This window comes from Cygnus olor, chromosome 20 (assembly GCF_009769625.2).
Source record: "Cygnus olor isolate bCygOlo1 chromosome 20, bCygOlo1.pri.v2, whole genome shotgun sequence".
Classification (NCBI taxonomy): domain Eukaryota; kingdom Metazoa; phylum Chordata; class Aves; order Anseriformes; family Anatidae; genus Cygnus; species Cygnus olor.
The window spans coordinates 3,034,251-3,054,446 of record NC_049188.1 but is presented as its reverse complement, the minus strand read 5'-3'; the positions used below and the strand labels follow the sequence as shown (position 1 = coordinate 3,054,446).

The following is a 20,196-nucleotide window of genomic DNA, read 5'->3' as shown; positions in this document are numbered from 1 at the left end:
GCCCCCGTCGTGGCAGCTGTCATCTGAAGGGTACCGGGAAGAGAGACATTCTCTATCCTGAAGCACAGCTATTAGAGCCCCTGAAAACATGTGTTTTTGTTTGTCAGCACAAGCTACCTCTCATTTCTCGTCGAGGCAATTTCCATTTCAAGAGTGCTCTGACTTCAGAATGACATATATACATATATATTATATACATACATTTATACGTGTTTGTGTGTGTGCATTCAAAAACACACACGCACACAAGTACATCCCTGGCTATTTTCTTTATGACGCTCAGGAAGACTGCTGTTATTACTGGAAGCTCGAATGGACATCTTGCAACCCTACTTACGTTTCTCTCTCAAGGCATAAGCAAAGAAGACAGAGCATACCTTCAGTAACGAACCTCAGAGAAGCAGGAACAGAAAACGCAAAAGAGAAGGAAAGCCCAGCAGTCAGATAACAGGGATTTCAAGTGGCTAATGCAAACACGGACTGGAAACATGGCTCTTGTCTATCCTACCAGAAAGAGGCAGTTTAGCAGTGGTGTTGGTGCAGGGAATGGAAAAAAGAGTCAGGCTCCTACTACAGAGCTGCTCTGTGAGGTGAGCAGGTCGCTCACCCCCTCTACGTGCCTCAGTTTCTCCCTCCACACAGAAAGCCAGCCATGTCTCCCAGCTCTCAGAGATGCAGCCAAAATGCACCAAGATGGGTGACCCCTGAGCACCCAGCGGCTGCAGGGATTGCAGCTGCACAGAGGGGCAGTGCGGGGGCCTGATGCTGCACTGCTGGAAAAACGGAGTAAAGCGAGTCCCTAACCCACATGGTTATGGGGTAATAGGCGCACAGAGATCCCCATTTTGATTCCCTGAACTAATTCTCAGCAATGCATCTTCACTCCTTCCTGCATGAAGTTACACTAAGCCTCCCCCCCCGCCTTGGTACACTTTCACCATGCTTTTGTCCTGAAAGGTTGTCAGCAAGCCTGTCCAGGAGGCAATTTTTTTCTTAAAACCCCCTAAGCGTTTTTCCCTCCCACAGTAACAGACATTTCAGAGTCTAAGCCCCATTGGCTTCTAATGAGCCTTGGGGTGCCAAGTGCTTAAGCCATTTTTTTTAAATGGGACTTAGGTGATTCTGAAAATATTATCATGTACCTCACATTAGATTTGATATAAAGTGAACATTAAGTGGGAAGAAAACCTGACACTGAGAACATTTGACAAGTGCTTAAAAGGTAGAGTCTAATTCATTTCAAACTTTGTTTTATGTAAGACTCTTTTAAGGAGCACCATGAAATTCTCTCATTGTCCTTTTCTCTGTGCTGATCCTGCAAGGAATATATAAACAGTAATACGTTTAAACAAGCCAAGGAAAATGTACCACTCTATTTTGAATCCGGGAACTGCTCTATTCCTGTCATTGAGTGTTCTGTTTTTTTTTTTCCAAATGCAAGTAAGAGGGGAAAATCGTTATTGTTGGAATTAAAAATACAAAAGGAGCAAATGTAATACGCAAAACATGATACTAGTGATACACAGAAGACGTGCTTATCCTATAGTTCGGAAAAACGGTAAAAACCACCCCTGTTCATGTATCTCATACTTCACAAGTAAGTTATTTCTATCCCTACAATAAGATCTAATCATCTGACCACTCTCCTGCCCAGTAAAGAAGGGCTAAGAAGTCAAACAATCATTTGTACCCTGACTCCAAAATTAGCCATCCCACAGCTGCACTACAGCAGCTGTCTGTGAGCCCGTGCCATACACATAACCAAAATGATTTGGCTTCAAAGGTGCCTTTTTTTTCCCCACTGAACCTGGATCACGCTCGGCAAGCTGACAACAACCTCCACAACAGCGGAGGTGGGAGCTGCTGACTCGGGGCCAGGAATCTCAACTGCTTGGCTACGATCCTCCAACTGCACCCGCAGCTATCCAGCCAACAGGGGCTGCACCTAAAGATAGAGTCAGGAACTGTTTTAAGTGCTGGGGTCATCTACAAATCCGTAAGAAAATGCATGGTTATGTTCCAGTCAGGGAGAGCTCAAAAGGAGATGCACTGCAGTAACATGCCACAGAAGGCTATCAAGCATAGATTAACAGCCAAGGATGTACTGACTCAAAGGCTTGCTGATATACTACTAACATAATAGAAAATTAATTTAAAGCATATACTGATGTACATCTCCAAAGGCCACCAATGTTACAGGAGGCATTTTACACACACGTGCACACACACTTTGTCATTTCTGACTTTTTTCCTGTTTTATTTCCCCACCAAGAAGTAGGTCATTACCACTTGTACACTTCCACAACGAGATACCCATTGAAAACACGCTGCTTCACAAGCTCATTAAAAGCTAATAGATAACCATATTGTTTTGAGACTATTTCATATTTAAATCATTGCCTGAGATTACAATCCAGCCACCATCTGAACGAACAAAGCCATTCAGATGGGTACAGGACGCACAAAGTCTTTTTACATTAGTCATTCCAGGCTGATTTCACAGTGCTGCGCGAAGGAAAAGTATTTATTTCCCTTATGCTGCGACACCAGAAGAGCTACCATGGGACAACTCAGTGATTCGGCACAATCCCTTCCCTTCGAGACCTCTCTCCTTGCCCAGATGCATGGCGTCGGTCCTCGCTAGCACGGAGCGCCTGTCCTGGGGTCAAGCCCCGGCGGCCCCCGAATTACAGCACTGCGATGGGTAATGTGGCAAGGCACAAAGCCAAGGAAGTGACTGTGTGCACAGGAATTATGAGAACCACTCAGAAAGGCAGGGCGTTGGAGTAATTTGATACGGGTATGAGGGCTATAGAGAAAACTCTTCCATATAGTGTGGTTTCATTGCATGATGACTATTGCAGATGGATTTCAGGAGCTGTGCAATAACCAAAGCACCAGTTTTCCTGCAGGCCATCCACCACACAGTGCTGTGTGCTAAAGTCAAACCGAGCACCATTTGGACTCCATGCCATTCTAATACTCTCTCTTACCTGTGTCGAGGACATAAATAAAACTTTCATGTCGAGGGCTGGGGTTGAAGTGGCTTCATTAGTCTTGTACATCCATCTAACAGTCCTACAAATTGTAATTCAGCTGCCTGCACTGATACAAAAGTGAGTACATGCCCTTTCCCAAGGCCAGCTTTGCTCTTATCCAGCTATGGAATTTTTTGGCTTCTACTTTGTTTAAATTAGAGCAGCCTCGAGGCTGCTCTAACTTCAGCTCCTTTTTTTCTTTAAACAATGTGCAGCCAATAAGCAGTTTCACATGAAATGCTCACGAAAAAACATAAAGGACCGATAAATTAATGCAACAGACAGTTCCCCTTCCATACTGAGGGACCTCTCCAAAGCTAAGAGGTCATATAACCCCACTATTACCTTCAAAAACCACCTCGTCCTGTTTAAATGAAACATTAAATCACAAGTTATACTAGAATAGGGAAAGCAGTGCCAAACAGAACAAAGTTATAATGTCGGGAAGGTCAACAACACCTCAACTCATAGAACAGCAAAGCCACGTGCAGGGCTTTAAGTACAGGATTCACCTGGCCAAAACCCTGCGGGACCATCTCTACTCAACTGTGCCTTAGCTGGGGGGGGCAGTCGGACCAGATGATGGCCAGAGATCCTTCCCAACCTCAACCACTCCATGAAGATGTGCTGTTTTCTACTTCTGTAACAGCACTGTACCAGGCTTGGACTGAAAACAACACAAAAAGGTTAAGGTCCTACTACAGCATTAACCAGCCTAAGTCCCACAAGAGGCTACCATGTGGTTATGAGACTTCAGTCACCAAGCCAACCTTGTGCTTTGTCGTTCTTCTCCCCCGTTGAAGAAAACCCTAACGCTTGCTTTGGTCAAGCTGAATTCTTGCAAACCTCTGCTTTGCTCAGCCAAAATCATTCTGGTCTAGCAAAGAGGTCCCCGCTGGCCATCAAAATGCTGAGACACCTGTGTGCCAGGGACACTGAAAAGAAAGTAAACGTTAAACCAAAAATCTCCATGTTAAAAGCAATGCTCTGTTCTCAAGGAATCCCATCATTTTATCCATTTCTAACTACCATTGCCTCATCTGCAGTGCCAGTAACTCAAATCCATTTCATTTTCCAGAATAACGTATTAATTTTATTTGCACAGAAATCTCTACAGACAGTCTACACTGCTGAGTTTTGCCTGAAAAAAGACCTCTTAACAAAAACAACGATCTATCTTGATTTGTGTGCCCTAGCCCACAGAAGATAAGCATTGCAGGACACACGGCCCCACCACTTGCTGCAGAAACCCATTCACCAACTGTTCTAAAACCCGTGGTGAGCTCGAGAGAAGGAGCCACAAGCGCGTATGGTTTAACACCTTGCTACCTCGGCACACGCAAACAAGTCATGCACAGTAAAACTCTGCCTGGCTGATGAAAACACCAAATGGGTGATAACATGCACCTCAAAACACATCATCTCAGTATTTTACAGTCTGTCCCAAATTTATCTCCGCAGCAATGAGAGGTGAATTCTACCTTGCCCATTTTGCAGCCCGGTAGTTAGTACATGAAAACAATTAAAAGTACAATTTTATTTTAACATTATAAAATCTGATCTAAAGATTCCAGATACCTGAAATCATTTTTCAAGTGATGGCATCTTACGCGTAAGGAAGATTATTTAAATAAGAATTAACTATCAAAGGAAGTATGTTTGTTGCTGAAACTCCAAAGCAAATTTAACAAGTCAATTGAGGAGAAATTGGTGACAAAGCAACTGGAACCAGTCCATTTACGCAATAAGCCAGATTTTAATAGCAACAGCATCTTCTGCAAGAAGAGTAATTTGAAATGAGGAAAATATTCTCTCAGTTTAGTTAGAATGATCACTAGTTCATTCCAGGTTGAGACACAAATTAGGAACTGAAAAAGCAAGTAAATTTGTTTTTTCTTTTTTTTTTTTTTTTCCCCTCCAGTCTGCAAACAAGAAGTAGGTGTGGGAGGCTGAGATCTACTAGCTCTAATCTCTTGACAGGCATAGTCTCACGTCACCATCAATTCAGTTTGTTTTATACAGATCAGAACAAGTTGCTTAGTTGCATACACAAAATAGGTTCGTACTTTTTCTAAATACTCAGCACATTTAATGTTGTTTATTATTAAAAAACAGCAAATGAAAATGCTTGTTTGCCACGTTATAACCAAACTCCAATTTCCACCCAAAAGCAGCGTGAAGAAGATCACAACTGGAAGATTAATCATGTAATAAATAAGTCATCCATCATTTTCAAAAAAGCATAAAAATAAAGACTGAGTAAATCTATGTAAATGTATACAGTTGCTTAGATGCATACAAAGTATATCCTTCTCATTACTAAGAACAACCTTTTTTCTTGTTGCCGAGACCACATTTATTTGCAAGTGAGTGCCTTAGAGGCTATCAGCAGAGGAGAGTCAATCGCTCTTTAGGAAAAGAAATAAAAACTACAAATGTTAAACGAGAATAACATGGGCCATTTCCATCAAGGTCTCTGACTTGTCAACTTCAGCCAACTTGCCCTGTAAAACAGGATATATTCTGTAGCATAATAAAGGGTTGAATGCTGATCTTTTAATCACAGAACTAGGATAAATATTCAGGTATCACTAAAACCAGAGCATATCATTACCCAGATCCTCTGACACACAATATTTCTAAAAGTCTGAACAGAAAAAAAGACAGGAAAAGAGAGTCACACCTACGTTTTAACTGTTCTACCCATGTCAAAACTTGTAAATTTTCCCCTCCCAGCTTTAGAAATTGCCGCAGCATCATTTAAAAAAAAAATCCACCGATTTGAATACTTTTATATAATGCTTCAAGGTTGCATTTTTACTTTAAATTTGTGTAGTTTGCAATACCTTATGACATCTCTGGTATCCTTTGTAATGAGGATGCTAAAACTGTGGATTAAGAAAAGGAACGTTTCCTATACAGTTACGTCTGCATCAAACACATTCACACTTATGAAGCAGTTGGGTTCCTTCTTTACAAACAATTTCTACTAAAAAAATTTGGGCTAAGGATAGCCGACTGGCAACTACAAGCTACATCTCCCTACAACTACTGGACAGTAATAGCACAAGTATCTTAAAAAACACTTATTCCATCACATTAATGAAACTGAATTGGACCAGAAAGGTCTGAAAAGCAATTGCTTTGTCAACTGAGCCATCCACACAATAGCGCGTCTCAAAGTCCTCCAAAGATTACCAATGGTTTGCTGCCACCAAACAAACTCGCTTGTCTTTTCCTCGTGCCAATGTTGTGCTAAACAGCAACTCCAATAGCTCAGCGTTAATGCTGTGAGCCCTCTGAAGTAGGCTGCAGTTCAGAAGGACTTTTTTATTTTAATCTCCAGTTAAGAATATTTAACCAAAGTAAGGAAGCCAGTTCTGGTTGGTGAGGAAGTTTAGGCATTCATCGCTTTCTTTTGGTTGTGAAAATAAAACTTTATCAACCAGTACAAAATATTTATGATATATCAGACCACAAAAATGAGATCTGATTCTCTGTTTCCATGGGCAGCACAGTAAAACTTAGTGCAGTAAGTCTGAAACTAACGGGACTGTATAGTCATGAAAAAGGCTTTATCAATCTTTATTTCCTTTGTTCCCTAATAAAACATTTTTGTCTGTTGTTTTCTCAACAACTGTACCTTATAGTTAGTTATACAAAACCAAGCTGAGCTCAGGGGGAGGAGAGATCTTTTTACTTTGAAATGATAACTGCAACTTACAGGCTTTGCTCTGCTGATTCTGAACTGCAATGAATGGAGTTATTTCCTCACATTCCTGTTGTATAATTCTTCCTTCACCAGCCTTCACCTATCAGCAGATCAGAGCTGGAGTTTACTCTGGAGTTGGCAGTAAACAAAAGAACAAATCTGCACTGTTTCCTCTGAAAAAGAAATTGTAGCCCTTGTCCAAATACATTAAAAAAATCGAAACACGCAGGATGATTAAGAAGTTGTGTATTAGATAAATGAGGTACTGTGCTCATCAGATATAAAAAAAAAAAAAAAAAAAGAGTAGAATTAAGTGAAAAGATCTACATATTTATAGAGGACAAACAAGGCACTGTCAAATAGTTCCAGCTATCAAACGGGGCCTAATTTAAGTTATAACTCAGTGGCAGGAATAGACTGTGGATTCAAGCTATTGTGTTAATGAACAACTCAACTGTTACTTCTTGATGACAAATGCACAACAGTCGTGCGTTCCTAAGCAGACCTGCAGCGCTGAAGCAGAGGAGCACCCAGCTTGCAGAGGGAGCCATCTAGGAACTAACAAAAGCCACATTTTTCATTTAAATATTGACTTTCATCTGAAAGTAATAAACAAATATTCAGCTGAAGGGAGTTTTAACAATTTACATGGCAAAAGATAAATATTTTTTTCCTCTTTTTTATTTCTCAGCTCAACATCAGTGGGCACCAGTGCTGCTTCCTCTGCATGACTGAACTTGTACCGTATCCCCAGATGATGGATTGAGTCTGTGCAACAGCTCTGCCCATGGACAGCAGCAGTTCAGCACGGGAAATGAGGAATAACAACCACCCCACGACAAGCTACAGCCAGGTGTTTGTTTATTTAAAAGGCAAATGTCCAAGTTCAGATGGGGGGTGGGAGAGGAAAGGGAGGAAATCTTAAAAAATGAACAGTTCTGTTACAACGGCCAACATCTAAACCAAACATTTCTCCAGCTACAAGGCGCTGTGGGTTTGGTCCAGAACTGCTTCTTTGGTCCAGATTCTGCCTTCTGAATCCCATTTATTTTCTAAGTGCTCCTGACAGCTTCTGACCGGGCACCAGCCTTAGGGCAGGCTGTGGACACAGGGACACTTGCCAGGCAGAGACAGGAGTAAACCAGGGCAGTGTCAGAGCAGAAAAGAAAGGAAAATCACAACGTTTGAAGATAAGCAGTAAGAGACTACCAGGAAGGAAACCTACTCTTTACAAGGTTTAATGTATTAAAATACCACAGAATGTCCTCACATCCCAGTGGTAGCTGGGACGCCCAGCAGCCCTGAACAGAGCCATGACATTCACAATTAAAGAGCTGATGTCCTTCGTTAGGCTCAAACAAACATCTATTTGCTCTCCCTCTCATTTGTTTGATTCTCCCAAGTTCTCGCTGGTCCCGACCATGCACCAGCAAGCTCAGCACCACACAGGGACAAGGGAAGGCAGTCAGGAAGGCCGAGTGCTTTTGGGAAGGGCAGGCAGGTGGCTTCGGCCACTAGGCTCCCCATCGCTCCAGCCTTCTGTGGCGACTGGACATCAACGTTTGGGTCCCTCCATAACTGGTGGTCAGCCAGCCAGGCTGAAAAAGGAGTCCCCAGACCTCAGATACCACACACCAGAAAGAAAAAACAGAGCCTTTGCCACACCAAAAGAAAACAAGAGCAACCTGTTTCGGTGAGTCAACACCGCAGAAGCCTCCATTCAGTGGTCTTCCTGGGACATCCCGGGTGGCAGAAGCCAAGAGCAAAAGGTTTTAACAACAGGAGTAACTTATCCTTGCCAGAAGATCACCCAATGCTGCAGACTGGTCTGTACTTTATAAAAGGGACATAAATGCCCCTCGTTTGTCTAAGTTTATACCAAAGGAATGGACTACTGATCTCCTGAACTCCCTCAAATGATACACATTTTAAGATATATTTCAAGCACTTGTTCATCCTATTATGTTTTGAAATCCAAAATAGATCTTTTATTACAGTATCTCCAATTTCAGGACACCTAAACAGTAAACAAGTGATGAGGGAATGAAAAACACATATTAATAGCAACAACACATTGCTTATAAGTAGGGGTGTCGATTATTACTAAGCAAAAGGGACACATCACCAAAGAAACTATCACAAAGTTAGCAAAAATAACAAACCTAGCTTCACAGCTTATTCACATATGAAAGAGAAGCCAGTTTATTCCACACAGCTTATCGTTGTTTACTTCTCACTACACTTTGATTGGAATGAACATTTTTAAGCACCTCTCTGAGAACCTTTCCTGCCTCCGAGCGTCCCCTGGCAGAGGCAGAGTGACAGCAGTGCTGAGCATGGGGCAGAGCCCAGCCTGGCTCCTACAGCCCTCCCGGCTCCTCTGGGAAGCATCTCTTCTCTCTCGCACGCCCAGCCCCGTGGATCTAGTGCCAGATCTCAAATCTGAACCTTGCAAAGTGCCTGTGATTCTGCTTGAAGCCACCGGTGTGCACAGACTGCACCTCTAGAAGGTGACCTGGGAGCCTTGCAGAAAAAAACAAGATGCTTTAGAAATGGCTGCCTTAAACACTCCTGTGATTGAGGTCTCACCCTTCACAAATGGAGAACTTGTTCCTTCTCTTTAGCACACTGAAATAACAAGGACCACCACAAACTAAACGCTATCAGAAAACTCTCAATTAGAGATTTTACGATTTTCGATGCTAGGCACAGGACCTACTATTATTTTAACTGCGCAGCTCTATGAACAAACCAACCTCTCAACTTCATCCTAATTATAACTTAATATCATTAGAATTTAAATAATACCTTTCTCCCTCAACCACTTCAGTTCTCTGTTTACCACCAAACCTTTATATTAGGTACTGGGACCCAGAGAGGAAAGGCTACTTGTTAACTCATTGACTCCAGATGTTCAAGGGTCTATCCCAGCACTACTCAGAAATCAGCAAGCAAAGGCCAGTTCCTTTATACAGACACAGTGCTTGGAAAAACCCTGACCCCACTTGATTCTCCAGGACTTGAACTCTCCGTATATATTTTTATAAACTCAAAAGACAAGGTCAATCTCACTTTTCCCTATTGCATGCACTAGTGGCTCAGTGCAGGCGTTATCCAAGACTTGGAACTGCCCTTCCTCCCCCTCCATCCAGATTTAATTCCTATGCTGTAGAGGGAGACGTACTTAGAAGTGTGCTGCAAGCAGGACGAAGATCAAGACTGGAGTGTGGTAACACAGCAGGATGTCTATCAAGTCCTCAAGCAGGTTATTTGGGGCACATCACCCAATAGCATGAGATGTTTCAACCCTGCAGAAAGGAGATGCTTAATTTTGGTGGATGGGAAGCTGTTCTTCTTGCAGCACTACAGGTGGGAAGGATGAGCACAGTTCTCTGCCCCTGAGAACGAACATTTACAGGGGCACGTACAAAAGCAAAAGGATGCAGTGTTAAAACCAGGCACAGTTACATTTTCATACACAAACACAAGGCACACCTTCTGAGTAGGTGAAGATCCTCGGCACCAAGGAACCCGTGAGCCAAATGCAGACAGGTCATGATCAGTAAAACACTAGGATGATGACGTTGAGAGCAACAGCAAAGAGATGAGGTACATGCAAATCTTCAGTATGCAACTAAACATTACAGGGACCTGATCCTCCACTAGGGTGCCTGGCAGAGCTCAGGTGAAGTCAATGGGTCTGCACTTATTTACACAAGCAGAGCACCAAAAGCACATTGCTCAGCATAACCAATTCGAGGTTTCATTATTAGTTATCATTTGACTATCTGTCTCAATGCATCTCTGCATAAAATATCTCATACCTAACAAAGTTATGATTAATAGTGTTTGTCTTTCAGCTCAGTTCAGCCCACTGTTTTATTCACTACTGGTCTCACCTCTTCACCTCGTTAACTGCTTTCTTGCTTCTGGCCATCGGAATAGTTCCAAAATTGCTGTTCTTTGTTCAAAAAAAATACTGCTATTGTAACAAGCTAAATTAAAAGACTCATGACATGAACAAGGGCAGACAAAGTGGCAAAGGCCAACTAACGAAAGGGAGATTTGTTACTTTTCCTTCCCAAGAGGATTAAGAAAAACGTACAAGATTTGAAAAATTGTTCCAGCCCTATTCCCTAGTGCGCGAGACTGTGAAAGATATTCCAATACTCCCTCCAGATCACTTCTCAGAAGTAAGAGCCTATGTAAAACTGGAGTTTCTTGCGTTACCAACATAAGGATACTGGTGATGTCATTGCCACCTCTATGGATCACATCTGTCCCTCAAGTCATTATTTCTCACTGGCAGCCTTGCAGCACAGGTAAGAGCTCTGTTTAAGGTCTCAATGGGAAAAAGATAGGTAGTAAAAGTAACGGGCATCTTTATTATCTCATCAGAAAAGATCAGCAGAGATGTAGGCCACCTTCTGCTTTCACCCCCCACGTGGTCCTTCCCTGGTGGGGTGGTTGGGGGGACATTTGTCTTGAACATGAATAAAAAGTTGTCGTCTCCTGGGTGCATTCACTACTCAGAGAAGTGAGAATAAGCCAGCAGGACCATAAATTCAGTTACATCTCTCAGAGACTTTCGCTTCTCACGCACACACATCCATCAGAGCAGAAGATCCATGGGGCAGGGGTCTTGGGTGCAGCAACCCAGAGGAGAAAGAGCAACATCTCAGCACTATCGGCTGTCTCAAGAACGACACAGGCAAGCTTTCCCTTCTCTCCCCTACATCTCTACTCTCTGCAAAAACAACAAAACAAAAGGGAAATAAATAGAAGTTCCCCATGCCAAACAAAACCTTTCCACAAACAGCTTTCTTCCTGACCAGCGAGGTTCCACGGAAGCGTTATTGATACTCACTGTGCATGGAAAGGGCCAGACACCAGTGGCCAGAGGAATTCCAAACTTCCCAGTGCTGCACCCCAACGCGGGACCAGGTATCGCACCCCAGGGCAAAGGGCACACTTGCTGTCCAAGCCTTTCACACCTCTCTATGTACATATATGAAATTTAGCATAAAGCAAGAAGAAAACAGGACCATCCCTTGCACTTAAATACGTAAATAAATCAGTAACCCCCAACCCCCAGACTATGCATTAGAAGTGACAGGTTTGAAGATTTCATTGCTGACGCCGATAGCGACACTTTGTCAGCGGGGGGAGCAACGCCCCCCCCCCCCCCAAATCAGCAACCGCTTTCAATTAGCAATGAAATAACACATGAAAAATAGAAATTTAAGATTTAAGAGCCTTTAATACCCCGCTGGGTATTCAGGGACAGCAGTAAACAAGGTGCTGATGTGCATTACGCTGCAAACAACGTTAGAGCTGAGCCAAATGGGATGAGCCCCAAATCAGAGTGAGATTTCAATGCATGAAGTTTAACTGTGAGATAAGGGACTGTAATCAAATTACACCACAAATAGGTCCATTCATCCGTAAGCATTATTGCAGAGAGAGGATTGAATTACAGCTTGGAATAAAACAATTTAAGAAATAAAAAGCAAATTTATTATCTATTTATTATTGTCCTACTGCCAAAGAAAATTTCCCACCTTCATTACAAGAATGCTATCTAAGATGAATCTGAGGAGAAAGCTGAAATACCAATTATCAGGCTGGAAAAACAAGAAGAGTTTGAGTCGTGCTATTTACATTCCCATTCCTCTTTCTGAATAGAGCAACAAAGTCAACAAGCGAAGTGAAGACATAAGAATATGCATTTGCAATTCAAGTTGTTTTGCTGTGAAAGGCCTAGGCAGCGAGGCACACTCGGTAATACCAGCCAGAGCGTTTTCTTTCCTTCCCCTAAGAAAAAAATAAAATTCTTCACGGTGCCTTCCATTACAGTTTTTTTTTTTCTCCTCCAGAAAGCTATCACAATCCCTATTACTCAACACCACGATTTTTAAAGAGCACCAAGTGCAAGGCGAGCATTCCCCCTGCCCTCCTGCAATCCGGCAGCACCAAAAAAACACCTTTTAGCGCAAACCTTTGGACGAGCCGCCCCGCCAGCGAGCGACAACAACCGGGAGGGGAGGAAAAAAAAAAAAAAAAAAAAGAAGAGCGAGAGAAAAAAATAAAAAAGAGCAAAAGGGAAAAAAAAAAAAAAAAAGCAAGAGGGGAAAAAAACACCAGCACCAAGCACTCCTCCTCCTCCTGCCGCTGCCTTTGTTGTCCGGCGGTGGCCCCGAGCCTGCCCCCCCGGCCCCCACCTGTTCCCGTTGCGCTGCCCCAGGACCTTTTGGGGGGGGGACCCCAAACTCCGGCCCTCTCAGCTTGGGATGGGGCTGGAGAACTGTAGGGGGGACACCCCTGTCCCCCCAAAACCACCCCTCTGGGGGGCAAGGTGTGCCCCAGGGCCAGCACCCCGGCTCCTAGCGAGGAGGGTGCCCCCCCAAAAAACGCAGCACCCCCGGGTGCCCCCACCCCTGGCAGCAGCACCCCGGGTGCAGAACGGCCGGGGGGTGTCCCCCGAGCTGGGTGCCCCCAAACTCCCCCCCCCCCGCCCGGGGGCGAGGAGGGGGCTCCCCCCAAACCCCGTCCCCTTTTGGGGGGAGCAGGGGGGGTCCCCGGCACCCACCTGGTCTTGGAGGAGAGGAAGGCAAGTTTGATCAATCCGTAGGTGAAGAGCTGGATGCTCTCCTTGGCTATGCTGGCCACCCGGAGCCTGTGCTCTAGGATGTGCAGTTCCATCTTTTCCTCTTTCTCATTTGTAGTTCATCTAGCCCCGGCGTTAATGGGGGGGCTGGGAGGGGGGGGCTGTTACTGCTGGCGCCCCGGGCTCGCTTTTTGTGTTGCCGTTGCTTTTATTATTATTTTTTTTTCCATCCCCCTCCTCTCTCTCCCTCCTTCCCTCCTTCCCTCCTTCCCTCCTCCTCCTCCTCCTCCTCCTCCTCCTCCTCCTCCTCGCCCGGCTCCTCTCCCCCTGCCCGGCTCCGGGGGCGGGGACGAAGGTGCAAAAGTTGCGCGGGGGGGCGCGGAGCGGGGCGGGCCGGGACCGGGGCCGGGGCCGGGGCAGGGAGCGGAGCCGAGCGGGGCCGAGCCGAGCCGAGCGGGGCCGGCCGCACAAACAAGTTGCCACTCACGGCCCGCGCCTGCGCAGCGCCCCGCCGCACGCCGGGCCTTGGAGTCCGCGCAGCCACCGCCGGGTGGGCGCCGGCAGCCCCCGAGCCCCCCCGGTGTCCCCGCTGGGGTGGTTCGGAGAGAAAGCCGGGGTCCTGCCTGCGAGCCCCCGGCCCGTTCCTTTTTATTTTAAAAAATTTCATTTATTTTATTTTTATTTTATTTTAATTTACCTTATTTTACTTCATCTTAATTTTATATTATTATATTTTAATTTACTTTATTTTATTTTACTTTATTTTATCCTTATTTAAAATTATTTTTATCTTTATTTATCTCTATCTTATTTTATCTTTATAATATCTTATATTTTATCTTTCCCTTGTTTTACTTTATCTTTACCTTACTTTACTTTTTCTTTACTATTTTTCTTTATTTTTCTTTCGTTTTCTTTATTTTCCTTTATTTTAATTTACTTTATTATTATTTATTTTTCTTTATTTTTCTTTTATTTTATCATGTGGCTCAGGAGGCACGCAGCGCAATCCTTCAGGAGCCAAGAGCCAGCAGAAAAGAGAAGCTTCAGAAGTTTTCAATAATAAAGGAAATACTCCTATCTTACCCCAGTTATTGTCCTATACAGAAATACTCCCATCTTACCCCGTTTGTTCTCCTATACAACCGATGCACAGCCCGCATCACTTTCCCCACAAAGCAAAACCAAAGCGAACAAACCACCCCAATGTGCACCCAGGTGTTACAAAAGGAGAGCTGCGGTCGGTAGGAAGGCCAAAGCAGCCGTGTGAGGATGAGGATGGCGGTGGCCGTGCTGCCAGGGAAGGACGGGTCGGGGCTCCACACCAGCACCCCACTGGTGGGGCAGCTCCCACACTCTGGCCTGACTGTGCCAAGGGTGGGGGATCTCAGAACCGGGACCAAAAATTGGGGTTTTAACCTTCCATGTGGAAGGGTTCACTCTGGCTTTGGACCACGCTGATTCTGCTGTGAATAAGAGCAATACCCACACTGCTGCGTCACTTTTCATTGCTAGATCACAAACCGACTTTGTAAAGACCATCGGTTACAGCCCTTGTGCTCTGCATGTGGGGAAACTGAGGCACGGGCTGTGTGCAAGGGGCAAGACACAGCTCGGTGGGCTAAGCCCCTCTCCGGGCCACTCTTCTGCTTGAGATGAGCTTCCACAGTTCAATAACCTTTCAGGGCCTGTGTTCCTGTGGCAGAAATCCCTTGAATCCAGGCCTGCTGCAAGCTTCAGAAACTAGAATTTCCAAATCCTTTCTGCTCTGTTAATTCCCGCCGGATGGCTGTATTTCCCCTACTGGACATGTCCATTCTTCCCCTGCCCATGGCCATACTTCTGAGAGGCTGTCTAAATTCTGTTATATCCCAAAAGGAAAACCTTGAAATTAGAGGCATTCGTATCGATAGTTTGAAATCATTTGGAGGAAAGGAAACAAAATATTGAATCTCTCGTACATTTTTAAAAGCCTTTAAAAACCTAGGGGTTATTTTCATTCGTTGCCTCACGCATAAGTCCTGATGACTGTAGGCGTTGCATTTTAGGAAGCTGAAGAGGGTTTTTAATCTGCTTCCACTGCTAGTTCAAGGTCTTGGTCTTCAAAGCTCTGGCTGTATCTGTGCCCAGCTACAGAAAGTGCCTGCACCTGCATCTGCAAATCACAGAGATAGCTGTGTTCCTGCGGGACAATGCAGGCCACAGAGTCCAGAAGGAAGCAGCCAGGGACAAAATACTTGCCGTCAAGGTTGCTGTGAGCTTCCAGAGGAAATCAGACAAATGTAGCCTGAATTGCTTCTAGGAAATGCAGCAAAACTTTCCTCTTTTAAAAGATTTTCCATCATAATCAGGACAGCATTCACAATATCAACTCTTTGCCTCCCCACTCAGAGACAAAATATGCTGCCCCCAAGCAGAGCTTTCTCAACCCAGAGAGGGCAGGCACTCCAGGAGGGCCACCAGGGAATATGCTTTTACCAGCCTAATTACCACAGAAAATGCTTACATGAAACAATGAGAGATGGTAGAACAGACCCAAAGGTAAAATCAGTGGGACCTTTTGAAGCAAGCAAATCATCAGAGACTTTTGTTCCGCCTGCAGGGAAGGAGAAAAGAGGCCCTGAGTTAGTCATCTGGATCTACTAAAAAAAGAAGAATCGAGCAAACAAGCAAAAAAAAAATCCCCCCAAACCCACAAAACACAGAAATACTTCTTCATTTTTTAAGTTTATATCTGCTCCTCTCCAAAATTGCAATTTCTTTTCTGGGTCTGACCAGCTGCTCCAAGCCTTTCCAAGAAGGCCCGAAGGCCTTGCGGGGCAGCGAGCGCAGCCCTCGTGGCTACGTGAACCTTCGCACAGCTGACTGTAGGAAGCATTAGGAAAATATTGAACTCTACCAACACCCAACCCAATTTTCTCCACTTGAAAAAAAAAATATGCCTAGCTCAGCACAGGCATATTTTTCAAGAGCAGGCAACCTGGCAATTAGCCAAAATACTATTAGGTGCCCCCTCCTCCAGTTGCCATTAGTATTCAGATCTCTCTCTCCCTCGTTGCCAGGTGTACCTGGGAGTTTCCGTGCAGGGAGCAGACTGGAATGCGTTGTTATTACATACAACATGCTGTAATATCATTTAATTATTGCAATTCCTAGTTTTTCATATTTTTTGCAGCTCGAAAGGACTCTCTTGGCCCAGCCACAGAGCAGGGACCTGTTGTGCAAGATGATGTAACCACACTTTTTTTTTTTTTTTAATTAAAAACAAAACCCATTCGCTGCCCACACAGCTTCCAATGTCAGTTACCACAGCACATGCTGGGCAGACAGAACAAAGAAATGGGGAGAACGGACAAGAAAACAGGAAGATGAGATAGCAGCCAAACAAATCTCAGTATGAGGACCAGGCACCATGACTCACCTCCTGCCTGGAGGGGGAGCAGAGCCCTTAAAAGCCATCACAAGTAGAAGAGATTTCTGAGTGCCCTAGGTCGGGGACCACCGATAACACTTAGCAAACTCTGGGCTTTGAAGCCCCAAGGGCAGAAGCGGCGGGGTTTCCCTGTAGAAGTGCAGACCAGATGGGCAGTTTTCAGATATTTCAGCTTCTGCTCATGTTCACCTGGACCTTCTTACTGCGAGCAGGGCAAGAGCCATCTCCTGTTCGCCCCCAGGCACCATTTATCTAGAAGTGAGGTCCTCTGAAGGAATGCAGTGTTTTATGATAACCCTAAGTTCAAGAAGATAGTCTGTATTGTGCCTTGAACCTTTGCCTCAGCAGCCAGGTATGGGTCAACAACAGTCCTCTGGGAGACTCCAGCTCTCCTGAGTCTTTTGTCCCAATGCTAAATTTCTCATAAACCACACCGCAGCCCAACACCCGAGTCTCTGCATACAGATTGCTTCCACTCAAACCGAGACACTCGAGAACAATCAGTGTTGCAGGAAAAAAAAATGGGAAACGTAGAAACAGTTTAGGTGAAAGGAATGTAATTACGCACTGTGATGAACAGTTCACCAAGAGCAGCACTGTGCACAGAGGAAAAATAAAAGAGAATTTCTAATCACGTGAGTCATCATGTTTTATGCAGCTACTCCAAACTACAGCAGGATATTTTAGTATTATTTTAGTTAGCTGGTGGAAGGAAGTTCTTGTATCATTTGTGGTCTCTTCTGATACCATAAAAAAGCCCCAAATTACTCTATTCATTTCTCAAAGATGAGGCTATGGTTGCCTTTTACAGATAGATTTTTAACATGCAGTATCTAAATTCTTGGCAATAAAACCTCATTTTCAAAAAGAAAAAAGAAATATAGTTTAAATTCTCTCACATGATTTGTCTGACATGGCACTGCTGCAAATCTAACATTACTCTGCTGTTGGCAGAATTATGCTTTTCTTTCAGAAACATCTGAAGTTCAACAGCATCTTGACCTCTGACTAGGGCTCGTACCAGCTTCTAAGATGTGAAACAGCAGATAATACCAGTCCCAATGTGAATGACGTAATGGCAATATCCTGGATAAATATGCCCAAGGCAAGATGAATCCAGTGTCGCAGTTGTTTATACTAGCGTTTGCTTTTCTGCAGTAGACAGAGCATATGAAGTTCTTAGCACGTCTGTAGCTCTGGTGTGAAACTGGGGTCAGTGTGCATTTCTGGGGTCCCCTTCAGGCTCAGTACACAAGGGACACAATCTGTTCCAGTCTCGGGGAGCACTTTCTGAATGCAGACTGTGTTCAAAGCTTTGAGGACTGGAGGTATCTTCAGGTCAGTCTCAGGTTTTGACCAAAAGGGAAGCCATCACATTTCTTAACCAGTTTATTTGGGGATGAAAGTTACTTAGTAACTATAATTATCCAGGAACCCTTAGCTTAAGTTAAACAGGCCTTTCTGACCCAGGGAGGGTAACACCTCTTTACACAAACCGGTGAGCAGAGGCACAGAAAGACAGGCAAAAAACAAAGCTGTACCATCAGCTACTGCCATTTTGGATGAACAATTCACAGGACACTGCCTGGCCATGGGACCCCTGTGAGGTTGTTGGAGGCAGACAGACAGGATGGCTTTACAGGCTGTTGTCTTACACTTCCAGTGACAATTAGTCTCTCTCAATAAGTTCTTTAAGAAAAATCATGTAAAAAATAAAAAAGCAAAGGGAAAAAAAATAAAAAATAATAATAAAAAAAAAAACCTTCCCAAATGATAGCTTCTGGGCTTGCTTGTGAAAAATTACCCATTTGTTTAATTGAAAAGAGCAATTTATCAAGCTAATTTCCTTCTAGCAACCAGAGACCTTTCAAAACTTGATTGCAGTTAATGTGCCAGTGTTTCAAAGCATTTTATTCAACTATCAAATAAGCTAATGAAGACCTTTAATTTACTGTTGAAGTACAAAGTGGGCTGAGCAGGTCAGGCATTTCATGCTCCCAGGGCAGCAGAGGTGCCGATGAGCCACTACCATTGCACCAGCCCCTGCGAGGAGCCCAGATGTCCAGCAGGAGTGTTACAACCACATACCTTGCTCAGGGAGGGGAGATATATACCTTACCCCCTGGTTCCCAGCTATGTCCTATGCTTTGGTGACATTTAACAGCTACTGTCCCTGCAGAACAGGAAACAACAGGACTCCCAGTCCTGGGCTAGCGAAAGCAAGCTTTGGCACTTGTAATCAGCATTACATAGCTTCTGAAGCAGCAAGTACAGGTTGCATATAGCTGGACATACCAACCTCCAACGGCCGTACCAACAAAAACTTAGCACTCCAGAAAGCAACAGGCTAATGCTGTGCCCATCTAAGGCAACCAGAATTTGCTCAACCTTGGCCTGTGAGGAGCCTAGTACAGGTATTTGGTGTTTCATTCCAATCCCTTGTTCTCCTAGCTACTGGCTGACAAAGCCTGTCCACATCCTTTAATGTTCAATGGATACAGCCACTCCTACGAATCTCTCATTTGCAGTAACACACACATGTATTAATGAGTTGCACCTACAACTCTACTGGAAACATAATGTCTGGGAGGGAACATGATTATTAACAAAAAGAGGAAAAGTTGTGCATGTGTTGCTGAACCAAAACATTACCCGACATAGAATCTGAAAGTTTCCTAGCCACGATGCTGATCACACACTGGTTACTGATTAGGTGAGCTACTTTGACCTGTTGGCTGCAACCATCAGCACTGAGACAGATCCAGCTCAGCTCACTGGCTCCACATGAAGCCAGGTGAAATGGCCAAAGTCATGTCCACATCATGATGGCTGAAAATCATCACTGACGCAGAACTGAGACAAGCATGGCTCAGGCTGTGGGAGGGACATCACAGCTACCGGGAGGCGTTAAAGATGACCTCATCTTCTTTTGCTTCTGGTATTGAAACAGGCGATTAAAGAAAATGTTCCCCCCTCCTCCTGCCAGCCTCCTAAAGAGCAACACATCTGCAAACACATTCTGCAAACCTAAGGGAAGAAAGCCAGATTGTAGCCTGCCTTATCTCTTCTGACTTGCTAAATGTATTTCAGGCCTCGAGCATCACATGACTGCACATAACGTGTGGGTACAATAACTAATGTGGCTTTCATAACGGATCAGCAGGGATCAGCAATGTTGAACAAACACCCTTATTCGCAAAACCACCTTCCCAGCCCATGAAGCAGATGACCTTGTCTCCCAAGGGTTACAGTTTGAAGTTAATGATCCACAAATTAAGGATTTGGAGCTTGTGCGATATTTATCCACAGCTCCCCCTTCACCTCACTGTTTTACATAGAGTCAGACACTGTCTCTGCTCCACAGAAACCTGGTGCAACAAGCGGCCAACTCCTGACATCACAGGAG

At 44.4% G+C, this 20,196-nt stretch overlaps 1 protein-coding gene across 1 annotated transcript in view; it reads right to left on the bottom strand.

Annotated features, from left to right (window-relative positions):
* Positions 1 to 13,689, bottom strand: part of CASTOR2 (cytosolic arginine sensor for mTORC1 subunit 2) — a 120,548-nt gene extending 106,859 nt beyond the window's left edge. Inside the window, exon 1 of the mRNA XM_040532116.1 lies at positions 13,340 to 13,689. Coding sequence (XP_040388050.1) covers positions 13,340 to 13,452 — 113 coding nt within the window. The 5' untranslated portion in view covers positions 13,453 to 13,689. The remainder of the gene's footprint in view (positions 1 to 13,339) is intronic.
* Positions 13,690 to 20,196: the final 6,507 nt, after the last annotated feature.